The 12,244-nt window shown below is 48.0% G+C and overlaps 1 protein-coding gene across 1 annotated transcript; it reads right to left on the bottom strand.

Moving 5' to 3' along the window:
• Positions 1 to 7,425: 7,425 nt before the first annotated feature.
• LOC136147448 (myeloid-associated differentiation marker-like) lies at positions 7,426 to 12,030 on the bottom strand. Its single transcript, XM_065906873.1, has 3 exons — positions 11,900 to 12,030; positions 8,408 to 9,356; positions 7,426 to 7,518 (listed from the first exon to the last, which is right to left on the bottom strand). Exons 1-3 carry the CDS (start codon positions 12,028 to 12,030, stop codon positions 7,426 to 7,428), a joined length of 1,173 nt encoding a protein of 390 aa, XP_065762945.1.
• Between the last annotated feature and the right edge of the window lie 214 nt (positions 12,031 to 12,244).

The raw sequence follows: 12,244 nt of genomic DNA, 5'->3' as shown, positions 1-12,244 counted from the left end.
TGTCGCATGGTGCACTCAGTCATGCCAGCGACCTCTTCCCTTCCCCCTCCCCCTCACAGAGGACCCAGAAGGCCCTGCCCCACTCTGGACATAAACACATGCAAGCTTGATTTGCTCCAGATCAGAGACTGCAAACCAGTTTGTACTGGAGGTGGCCCAGAGGTGTGTTAGGTTTCTCTTCACAGTGTATAAAGTATTATTTCTTCACTAAGTGTTTGGTAGCTGCACTGTTTTAATTTCACATGAAAATCCACATTTCCAGCTCCTTTTTAAGCCTCAGGAGATCTGGTGTCGCTGGGCTGTGTTCCCTCAGGAAGGCAAGTAGATGGAGCTGAGCAGCTGCTATGCCATTTATATTGTTTCCCATTCTCATCTCTGTTTAATATTTTCTCTGTTTTCTTCTTCTATGTATAACTGACATAAAGCAGGACCGTGATCATCTCCCATGTGCCCCTTTCCCCTCTTGGGTGTGGCCAGGCTTCCTGCCTGCTCACAGGAGTGTCCACACCCCCATCCAGGGAGCATCCATGTCCTCAACCTCATGGACAGCCTTCAACACACTTCACAGACTCTGAAATCATATGTAGACATGTGTGTACATACATGTACATGTGTCTATAGGGCATATCTGTATTTTTTTTCCTGTTTTATAAACATGAGATTTTGTCATCACACAACATCTTGCTTTTCTACCACCCCTGACAGTTGCAGCTGGTCCTCTGCAGGGTCCTTCATCCTCTCCATCCCCTTTACTTATTTCCTTCCCTCCTGGCTCCTATGGGTGTTTGGACTGACACACTTGTCTAGGTCAGTGGATCCTCCCCTGTGAGTCTCAGACACAGGGGGTACCCAGGATATGACAAGGGGTCTTGGAATCTATGTGACTATCATGCTCTAGAACAGGAGGTCAGAACCCATTTCTGGAAAATTAGAAAAAGATATGACAAAGACTCTATTTTTTACTTCTGGGTATTCATTTTGGTTTCCTTTACCTATAGGAAAAAATTTATTGCTATTTTGATTGCTTAAAACAACAGAAATTTATGTCCCATAGTTCTGGAGACCAGAAACCTAAAGCCAAGTTGTCAGCAGGGCTGTGCTGTCTCTGTCTCTGATGCTCCAGGAGAGTCATTCCTTTGTTCTTTTAGCTTCTGCAGGCCCCTTAGCTTGGGCTTCCCTGATGTCTCAGACGGTCGAGTCCGCCTGCAATGTGGGAGACGTGGGTTCACTCCCTGGGTTGGGAAGATCCCCTGGAGAAGGGAATGGCTATCCATTCCAGTATTCTGGCCTGAGAATTCTATGGACAGAGGAGCCTGGCAGGCTACAGTCCACAGTTGGACAGGACTGAGTGACTTTCACTTTCACTGGCTTGTGGCACTAGTGGTAAAGATCCAGCCTGCCAGTGCAGGGGATATAAGAGAATTGAGTTCGATTTCTGGGTCAGGAAGATCCCCTCTAGAAGGGCACAGCAATGCACTTCAGTATTCTTGCCTGGAGAATTCCATGAACAGAGGAGCCTGGTGGGCTATGGCCCATAGGGTTGCAAAGAGTCAGACATGACTGAAGCAACTTAGCATGCACATATGCACAAAGGGAAAACAGGAGAAAAGAGAGTTATTGGAGTGGGGTGGGCAAGACTGCTCTCTTTGGTGGGTGGAGATCAGGATGCTTGATGGATGTGACATTTAAGAAGATAGTGAATGAAGTGAACAGGTTCTATGATGACAACTCCCCAATTCCTGCCTCTGGAGCTGATCTCTCTTTGGATCCACAGTCACACCCAACCGACTCCTGATCTCTTCCTCTGGATGTCTCAGGACACATCACACTCAGCATGTCCAGTCCCACCTCTTCAACCCCCCACCCCCAACATACACTGACCCTTCCTCATCTTTCCCATCTCAGTCAATGGCACCACCTTCACAGACGCTCTTCATAAAATACTTGTGAACCCACCTACTCATCATCTCTAGAGCCACCTTCTTCATCTCCAGATCCATCCATCCCCTCACCTGCAACTTCTAGTTGATTCCTCTATTTCCATTCTTCCCTCAATGTCTGCTTGAACTGAACTCAAAGTAAAACACCTTTGAAGGCTTTTCTTCACTCTCTTGGGTTGAAACACAAACTCTAAAAATCACCTCTGAAGCCCTGCAAGCTCAGACCTCTTCCTACCTCTCCAGCCTCCTCACTTCCCTCCCTCCAGCCACTGAGAATGTCTTCTAGTTCCTCTGGGTCATCTCAGGGCCTTTCCCCTGACATGTCTCCACACCCCCAACCCTGAACTGAGATCAGAGCTCAGCCTGGCACACAGTAGTCCTATGCTCAGTCAATGCCACTCTAAGCCTCCGTTTCCTCATTCAGAGAATGGAGATAATAGCACCTGCTTTTGAACATGACAAATCCTAATTACATCCTGCAAAGAATATCACTGGCAACTTAAGCAGAGAACAACTGTCCTAGAAGTCTGCTGGGTAGCTTGGAGAATTATTAGGGAGAAATCAGGCTTAGACCAGGCTCAGGTGAGGAAAGAGGGGTGCTGGGCAGCCACAGCGTAGGGCAGTTGGCCCAGGCACTGTGGCCACTGGAAGCAGACAGCGGATGCTACTGCAGGCCCCGCAGAAGGAATTCTGCTCTGACCTGTGTCTGTGTGTCGCTTACTACTTACGTGTGTGTCCAGACACCCACCACTTGATGGGCAAGTCAACTATTTATTTGGCCTCTTAAGTTTCTTATGTGTCTGAGGCCTGGTTTCTCACCAAGACTTGCATGATGAGGACATCTTTAAATTCTGTCTCAGGTTCTCAGTCGTCCTCTCCCTGGAGATGTCCTTCACGCAAGGACTTGGGGTTGCTAGGAGGACTACGTGAGATAAAACATGTCTGGTAATTCTCAGACAATTCCCCTAAAGGCAGAAGAGTTGGAATGTATCTTGATTAGGAGGTCTAGCCTAGAGTCTGAGCCTGTAAGCTCCTGTAATATTCATTCAACAAACACCTCAATGTGCCATGCTCTCTTCTCAGTATTGGGAATACTTTAGTAGACTCACCCAGCAGTGAGTGCCCTCCTCAGGGGGATGCAGCAGGTTTGTGCAGAACGAGGGTGGACGGGGCAGAATCCCAGCCTGGAGGATGCTGCTGCCACACTTGTCACAAACAGCGTGCGGCCGTGTACAGACAGCCAGCTTGGGGACAGGACACCTGGGTCCTGACTCTGACTCTGCCACACACAGGTGACTCTGGAAAAGTCCTGTCCCTCCCTGGGATCCAGCTGCTCCTACTCTATGATGAGAAGATTGGACTAAGCAGAGGACATTTGCACTCTCTTTTGAGCTCCACAGTGAGGGGACTGAACCAGGCTTGGAATTGTGACAAATGACCCTTAACCCCCCAACAGGAGGGATGGAGCAGCCACCATCATGAACCATGAGGCTTGGCCAGTGAGCCCCTCAGGTGAGTCCACCCTGGGCATTTCTTCTACTAAAGCAGAGAGGCGTTTCCATCCTCCTGGGAAGTGAGGTCCCAGGGCTGTGTTCAATTTGATTCAGGAAAATATCAGATTATGAGTTTCCTGCACTTAACTTGTGGAGATATATACATACTTTCTTTTGTGGATGAAAAACTAATAGTCAGTCTATTAGAAAAATAGATGGAAAATTTATTTCAAGCCAACCTGAGGATTGCAACTGGGGAGAGAGTCTCTCTGTCTGTTCCAAGGATGTAAGAGGGGGAGGATAGTTTCTATATGACTTGGGGGAAGGGGGACATGGCAACCAGCACCCAGCTTGGTAGAAGGTTACTTCACTCAGGAGGAACAGATATCTTGGTTAATGCTTTTAATGCTTTTCTAAGTATGGCAAGATGCGAGAAACTGGGCTCATGAAAATTTTTCCTGGAGATATCTCAATATCTAAGGGCTAGTTCTGTCAGTTTTCTCAGAATATTGAGTGCCTCAGCCTGATCTTCACTCTGAATTCCTTCCAGGATTGATTGTAAGTCAAGGACTGCAGTGGTTAATGACTTGATTCTTGTAGAACTGGGTGGTGGGCAACATTTTTATATCACAATCCCTTGCCTTTAGGTCTTAATTTTAACCAAGGTTTGGGAGACATTCATAACTGATCTGTCCCAGGGCATCAGGAATGCTCATTCCCAGGTCAGGAGAAGATTATGTTTGTGGGCCTCACCTAGTCCTGTTAATAGTAACCTCAATCCTCTGGACCACCTGTTTTACTAGTCTGTCAGATTCCAGCAAATATTTCCCTCCTGTTGCTTCTTCCCCTCTCCAGAGTCATACTTTTACAACAATGGATCTTACAGTACTATACTTCAGGTCAATCATTTCAAGTCATCATTATTTCTGTCTGAGGCTCAATCACATATTTTTTAAAGCAAGAAGCAATTATCTTAGGAAAAGCACAGAGCACAAATAATATGGCCTCTGACATTAACCCAGTCATAAGTAAGTAGGGATGTCTTCTAAGGAGTTACATGATTGGGGCCTGAAGAAGAAAATTTATCTTTATGGTGGAGCAAATAGTTTTGCCCTTGAGGAGGTCAGGTTAACACATAATGCAGATAGATGCACACTGCACACCAGAAGGCAGAGAGGAGGCTCAAAGAGCAAAGCAAAAACTTTGTCTAAAATGTTCTTGTCTTGCCTTAAAATATGGAAATTACTACATCTTAACATTTTTTTGCCATGGGGATCGCCTCCTGGGAGCCTTCCCCATCCACCCTATCTGCCTGTGGGTGAGGATCACATGCTTCATCCCAGTATAGGAGTGAGGGGCAGCAGTGGGGGTCCTTCCCCTGCCCTCCCCCACAGCTCTGCTTGTCTGGCCCCTCTGGTCCTGGTGACACCAGGGTGCTGGATTCTGTGGGTTTGTGGTTGGGAGCAGGAGACTTTGGGACCTTCACAGCCACCAGTTACTGCAAAGAGCTGCTGGTCTCAGTGTACCCATGCCCAGGAACACACACACTGAGCACGCACACAGGCACATACCTTTATAGAGGGGTCTCCAGGTGCTATCATGGCCCCTTTAAGAGCTAGGGGACAGAATGTTGGGCATTGGGATGGGACCCAACTGCTAGATCTCTATTACTGAGCCAAGCGCTTAGGATCTGGTTAATATGGAAATTGGGAGACAATGGGACAGGTTTACAGAGATGGTGGTTTGGGTGAGAATGGAAGTTTGCTCAGTTGCTTCAGAACTCTAAGCAAATTTGGGTCAATTAGATTGTTGATTTTGTGGTTTTTTGCTTTTATTTTTCTATTTAGTTTTTTTAAAAAGACATTATGGATGAGGGAGAAGGAACAATTCTTCTCTCTATGATCCAGAGCAGGGACTGATTGGCCCCAGAAACTCCAGGTAATTCTTTAAATTTATATACATTTATGTAGATCACATTATATGTGAGTCCCAGAGAAGCATGTAGGAGCAGCAGAAAGCAACTGGCACACAGAAACTTGCTTGTGTAACATAATCAAGCACTGGAATTATGTTTACTGTTGTAGCAATGATATCCACCCACCCAACCCACCTGCTAATTGGAAAAGGGTTGAAAGACACTTCCCTTAAAGAATAAGATCACATAGTAATTCGATCCTTGATCAAAAAGAAAAGAAACAAGCAAAAACAGAAAAATTACACAGGCTGAAGAAGAACTAAAGCGCTTATTGATGAAAATGAAAGAGGAGAGTGAAAAAGTTGGCTTAAAACTCAACATTCAGAAAACTAAGATCATGGCATCTGGTCCCTTCATTTCATGGCAAATAGATGGGGAAACAGTGGAAATAATGGCTGACTTTATTTTTCTGGGCTCCAAAATCACTGCAGATGGTGATTGCAGCCATGAAATTAAAAGACGCTTACTCCTTGGAAGGAAAGTTAAGACCAACCTAGACAGCATATTAAAGAGCAGAGACATTACTTTGCCAACAAAGGTCTGTCTAGTCATTGTTTTTCCAGTGGTCATGTATGGATGTGAGAGTTGGACTATAAAGAAAGCTGAGCACCAAAAAATTGATGCTTTTGAACTGTGGTGTTGGAGAAGACTCTTGAGAGTCCCTTGGACTGCAAGGAGATCTAAACAGTCCATCCTAAAGGAGATCAGTCCTGGGTGTTCATTGGAAGGACTGATGCTGAAGCCGAAACTCCAATACTTTGGCCACCTCATGTGAAGAGCTGACTCATTTGAAAAGACCCTCATAGTGGGAAAGATTGAGGGCAGGAGGAGAAGGGGACAACAGAGGATGAGATGGTTGGATGGCATCACCATCTCGATGGATATGGGTTTGGGTAGACTCCGGGAGTTGGTGATGGACAGGGAGGCCTGGTATGCTGTGGTTCATGGGGTTGCAAAGAGTTGGACACGACCGAGCAACTGAACTGAACTGAACTGAGTGTGAAACGGAGTATTTCCTGTCTTATCAATAAACAGGATGTCACAGTCATCAGGGATTCCAGCCCTCTAAACGTGAATTTCTGAGCCCAGGAACAACAATGCCTGCTATCCAGCAGCTATTGAGTTGGCAACATAAGCTGCTGCCACTCCCTACCATGAACAAGGAACTAAGGATGTGAGTAATCAAATCTCTGGATGCTGGCTCCGACAGCTGAGATGCAAATGAAAGGAATGATTTTAGTAAGCTCAGACTCTTGCATCTTCTCACAGAAAAATGTTAAATTTGTTAACTTGAGATATCTGGCTTTCCTTAATTAACAATAATCCTTTGATGTTTAGACTACCTGCTCCTTGTTACAAGCATCTATGTAACCTGACTCCTGCCCACCTCCCAACCCCGCCTCCTCAAAACATATCTCTCAGGGTTACTTGAGATGCTGGCTACCAGGCTTGAAGTCCAAAAAACTTCCATCAAATAAAACATAACTCTCATCTTCTAGGTTGTGACTACTTTTTATAGTTGATACTAGCTAACATCAGCTTTAAGTGGCTATTTTTCTTTAAGTGGCGGGATCCATGTTCTTCTGCCTGCAGGGGCAGGATATGCAGTTTTTAGCTCTGACGCTGAGTCACATCCCTGCCCCTCTGAAATACTTCATAGGTTGCCTTCAAGAAACTGCCGTTCTTTTCCAGTTCAATTTTTGACTCCCCCTAGCGTAGCTGGAATGGAAGCCACCTACCTCTTGCTAGCTTTAAGATGAGGTCTAGGCAGAGGGTTTTAGTGAGCCCTCAAAAATTCTGGAGCCAATCTTAGGCGGGACTGAGCAACAGGCAGGGCCCCTGGATCCAAGGTCTCTGCTTTAAGCTTGTAACTCACTGAAAACTGTTGACCTCTGGAGTTTTTTCTTTTAACTTAAAGGGGAAGTGCACTGTACAAGGCCCTATCCTGAGAGAAAGGGAGTCAAATCCTCAGCTACCTCCACATACACCAAACACACGCACGGCAACGAAGGCACCATCAGGGCGACAGACACACTTTGGCAACGAGGCTCCTCCAGAGGCCCAGGGTGTGAACAGCTGCACAGAGGGCTGTGTGCTGTGGAGTCAGCACCTTAGGAGGTGGGAGGGGTGGTAGGCAGAGAAGGAAGGAGTCTCAGGTCCTGATAGTGAAGGAGGAAACAGACAGAACATGCTCCATCTTGAAAGCAGGACTCCATCCTGGGCCGGACTGGACTTTGAGCTCTATGCCCAATATCTATGGAAACAACATGCCAACTGGAAAACCAGACTCCAATCCCATGGAAGAGCCCCAGGGCTCGTACTTAGACTCTCCGTCGCCTAAAAGAATACCCTAATTATCTGTGTATCCCAATAGAATCATAAATTCTATTATGCTTACTGGGAAATAACCACAGGCCTATTGGTAATTGTCCACTGTTAACTACCTAGGCCTAAGGCATATGAATCATGGGTTATCTTTGACTGTATCTTTCTTTTCCTTTGTTCAGACTAGTTTCAGGGAATTTGGGGAGGTGGGTTTGGGCATGTACACTTAATGTTTTCACAAAAACTGGTCCAGGTCCTTGACTAAGAGGAGACTCTGCCTTGGGCCCACCGGTGTAATAAACTTCACTCCACTATCTGCATTGTCCTTCTGAGTGAGTTTGTTTCCCGGAACACATGGCTATGACAATAGATCAGAAGAAGGAAAATGTCCTGGTCAGGACACAGGAGATGAGAAAACCAAGGATAACTGAAAGAGGGCCAAAAAGCAGAAAATGTAGGAAAGATAAGAAAAGCAAGAGAAAGAGGTAAAACAGAATGTGGGCAAACACACAAGACAGGAAGGAGACAGAGCAGAAGGAGGGAAGGAAACAGAAAAGAGAGTGAGATGAATGGGGAAGGATGTGAGGAGGGAGAGAGGGGAGCCAGGAAGAGGGCATCAGAGCTCGGTAAGAAGAGGGAATCCGAAGCCCCTGGGTAGAGCCTCGGTCACTGACCACGGTCAAGATCACCAGGTCCGCCACGTAGATCAGCAGGTTGATGGCTGTCAGGATGGCCACAGCCAGTCGTTGGTCCCAGACGCACAGGTAGGAGGTGAGCTTATCAATGCAACTCAACTCGTTGGACCGCTGGGGCTGCCCGCCGAACTGCTCATTGAACTGGTAGAGAGGCCAGAGGACCAGGGCAGTGGTGTAGAGGAGGACGGAGAGCACAGACTGCCCAAACCCAAAACAGGAGTAGGGCAGACTCTCGTCACAGTCACACCGGTGCCACAATATAGCCACGACCCCCAGTATGAAGCAGACGCAGTACACGGCCACACACCACACCAGGGCTGGCTGGTGCTCATACGGGTAGGTGTTGCTGAGGAAGGCGAAGATGACACACGCCACAAAGATCTCCAGCCTCTTGAGCAGGCCTAGTAAAGAGTAGGAGGACTCACCAGTTCGGACACAGGTCCAGACCACTTCAATGGCATAAACCACAGAAGCGATGCAGGAGAATGCAGTGGCAGCAATAACATGGTGTCGGGGGGAACCATCGGGAAAAATCTGAAGGTAGATGATGGGGTAAATGATGGAGGCCGAGAGGCAGAAAAGGGCGCAGTAGCAGGCAGAGGTGATGAGAAAGCTGTTCCAGGAGAAGTGAAGTTTATCCTGGAGTCTACATAATTCAACTATGAGGGTAAGCAGGGTCACGGAGAAGCAGAAGCACCAGACAAACATGGACCAGTTACTTATGTCCACACTCCAGGTGCTCTCCCTGGTCACCAGGAAGAAGGCCATACAGGTGGAGAGCAGCTGCAGGAAGTGGAGGAAGTAGCGCATGGTGGTCACAGAGTACAAGCCTGAGGACAATGATGTGGATGTCATGATGGTCATGTGGGTCTCCGTCAATGGAATGGCCGTGGTCCTTGCAAAGGACTCACCAGGTAAAGATCCAGCTCTGGAAATGGATTAAGTCAGACGCCTAGAAAAGGCTCAGGACCCTGTGACAGCTGAGGCTCAGCATCTGTGGAGTTTGAACCAATGGTTCAGACACCTGGGTAACCACACAGCTGTTCCAGAATGGTTCTCCCCACCCATCAGTCACCCTTGGTCTCGTCAGACTTGGCTTATCGCAATCTCACAGCTGGGCTGGGTCTGGCGTCAGACCATAAACATTACTTATCTCTTTCAGCTTTTGCCATTACTATCAGAGACACAAGGTAGAATTGTCCTTATCTGTAACTCCAATCTCCAAGGCTCTGAAAACTGTAAAAGTTTTTAAAAATTTATTTTATAAGAATATTTGGCCTGAACAGACATGAAATAATTTATGGTCTTTCTTTATTTCACTTAGTGCAAAAGTTCAAAAGTTCAATTGCAAAAACACTAACATACTTCACTGGGTCTTCCCAGGTGGAGCTATGGTAAAGAATCCGCCTGCCAGCATAGGAGATGCAGGAGACATGGGTTGATCCCTGGGTGGGGAAGAGTCCCTGGAGTAGGAAATGGCAACCCACTCCACTATTCTTGCCTGGAGAATACTATGGTCGGAGGAGCCTGTTGGGCTACAGTCCATGAGGTTACAGAGTCAGAGATGACTGAGCACACACACAGAACGGAATGTGTTTGATTACTAAGTGCTTTCAGACCCCAGTAGGGTTTTATCTCCTATAAAGTAGATGCACCATGTCACCTGTCTGAAATTGAAAAATTCTGACTCTAGAACAAATCTGACCTCAAAGTTTTTAGAACAGGGATTGTATAAATACATTGTCTTCCTAATCATCTGACAAAGAGAAAATTAGGCTCAGGGAACCAAGTGCCTCAAATAATGTTCCATGGATAGGAGTGAGAACCCAGATAAAAACGCCAAAGCTGGGAGCCTGAACACTTTGCTTTACAGCCCACATGTCACCAGGGCCCATGGGTGGGAACCAAGGGAAAAAGTTTAGAGCTCTGGGACCCCGGACACGCCTTCAGGGCCACGGCCTCCTTCCACAGCAACCTGAAGACACACGTGTCCTGGCCTCACCTCCCCGCAGCATCACTAGAAGGAGCTGCCGTCTGAGGGGACACACCCCCACCTGGAGGAGGGCAACTCCAGGGGTGAACAGGGAGGAGCCATGGGGTGAGAGCAAGGCCGTGGGAACAGGATGACATGGGAAGTAGTGAGTGTTCTGAATTTCCTCCCCAGTTTTGCCTTCACATGTGACTCTTTCCCATTGGAGAAGGGAGACTTCAACCCAGCATGACTCCAATGTAGAGTATCATGGGGGAACCGCAGAATAGATTAACATAATGTTTGGTTTTTAAAGGGCTTCCCTGATAGCTCAGTTGGTAAAAAATCTGCCTACCATGCAAGAGACCCCAGTTTAATTCCTGGGTGGGGAAGATCTGCTTCTTGGGGTTCTCTTGTGGCTCAGCTGGTACAGAATCAGCCTGCAATGTGGGAGACCTGGGTTCGATCTCTGGGTTGAAGCTGCCAACCCACTGTGAGTCTGGGACTAGGATTAGTCCTACCTGAGTGAAGATTTTAGGCCTGTGAGACTGGTTCAGCTGTGTTATGCTTAGTCGTATCTGACTCTTTTTGGCCCCGTGGACTGTAGCCCTCCAGACTCCTCTGTCCATGGCATTTCCCAGGCAAGAATACCAGAGTGGATTGCAATTTCCTTCTCCAGGCGATCTTCCCAAACCAGGGATCAAACCTGCGTCTCCTGCCTTGGCAGGCGGGTTCTTTACCACTTAGTCACCTGGGAAGCCCAAACCCCACCCCCAACCCCCAGTTAGCAGCTTCCAAGTTGGGAAGAAAGGATTGGAAATGAACAAGGATGCTGTGTCTGATCATGACATGGAGCCTTTCAGGGCATCCAGGGAGGGGATGGGGATGGACAGATGATCAGGCCATTTTAACAGTAGGAGATGAAAGAGGAGGCACTGAATGGACCCCTGGGAGGGGACAGCCCTGAGGATTCATCGGGGACTGGGGCAGGGGTGGGGGCAGCAGAGTGGAGATGACTGGTGGGGTTCCAGGGTCCCAGTGGCCCTGAGGCAGCCCAGTAGGTGTCTTCAGGCCCAGAAGGGATGCAGGCATGGAGCCAACCTTCCCCATGGAGGAGGGACCTGGACTGGAGCTGAGAGAGGAGAACAGGGGCCTAAAGGGGTTTCAGGGCTGTGGCAGGGACATGTGGCCAGAGTGGCAGGGACCCTGGAGACCATGGAATTGCCCAGGTCACCTGCCCAAGGCAGTCCCGCCAGCCAAGGCTGCAGTCCTGCTCACACAGGGGCTCCTCCAGGGTCCAGTGTGGGGGGAGTGAGGCCCCTCCTAGACCACCACCTCCTCAGGGACAGCTGCCCTGTTTCCAAGGGACTATTTGCTGAGAGGCCCCCAGGGCTGAAGGGCCAGCACCCTGAGCCTCAGCTTCCTGCCATCAGGTGCCTGGTCACCTTTGCTGATAATAAACCCTGGGACAAGCTGAGGCTGGAAAGAGAAACAGAGCAAACCTGAGAACCGCCCTGGACTCCCAGAACTCCTTGAGCCCCAGCTGCCAGGGGAGCCCTGGAGCCTGCGGGCCTCCCCGTGGGCACAGCCGGGGTGGGGAGGGGCACCGGGGTGAGGGAGGCTGGAAGGTCATACTGTCCTTGAATTTTTCCCAACTTACTACGAAAATGACCCTATGATTCATACTTAAGAGTAAATGACAACTTTGTGTCAATTTAATGTCACAGTCATGAAATTAAAAGACGCCTGTTCCTTGGAAGGAAAGCTATGGCAAAGCTAGACAGTGTATTAAAAAGCAGAGACATTACTTTGCTGACAAAGGTCTGTATATCAAAGCTATGGCTTTT

The sequence above is a fragment of the Muntiacus reevesi genome, chromosome 15, assembly GCF_963930625.1.
Source record: "Muntiacus reevesi chromosome 15, mMunRee1.1, whole genome shotgun sequence".
Taxonomy (NCBI): domain Eukaryota; kingdom Metazoa; phylum Chordata; class Mammalia; order Artiodactyla; family Cervidae; genus Muntiacus; species Muntiacus reevesi.
This window is presented reverse-complemented; position numbering and strand designations above follow the sequence as displayed.

Coding starts and splice junctions, on each gene's coding strand:
- LOC136147448 (XM_065906873.1), bottom strand. CDS start 12,030: ATGACCTTCCAGCCTCCCTCACCCCGGTGCCCCTCCCCACCCCGGCTG. Junction 9,357..11,899: donor GAGTCCAGGGCGGTTCTCAG/GTTTGCTCTGTT, acceptor ATCCATTTCCAG/AGCTGGATCTTTACCTGGTG. Junction 7,519..8,407: donor ACCTGGTGATCTTGACCGTG/GTCAGTGACCGA, acceptor CCACCTCCTAAG/GTGCTGACTCCACAGCACAC.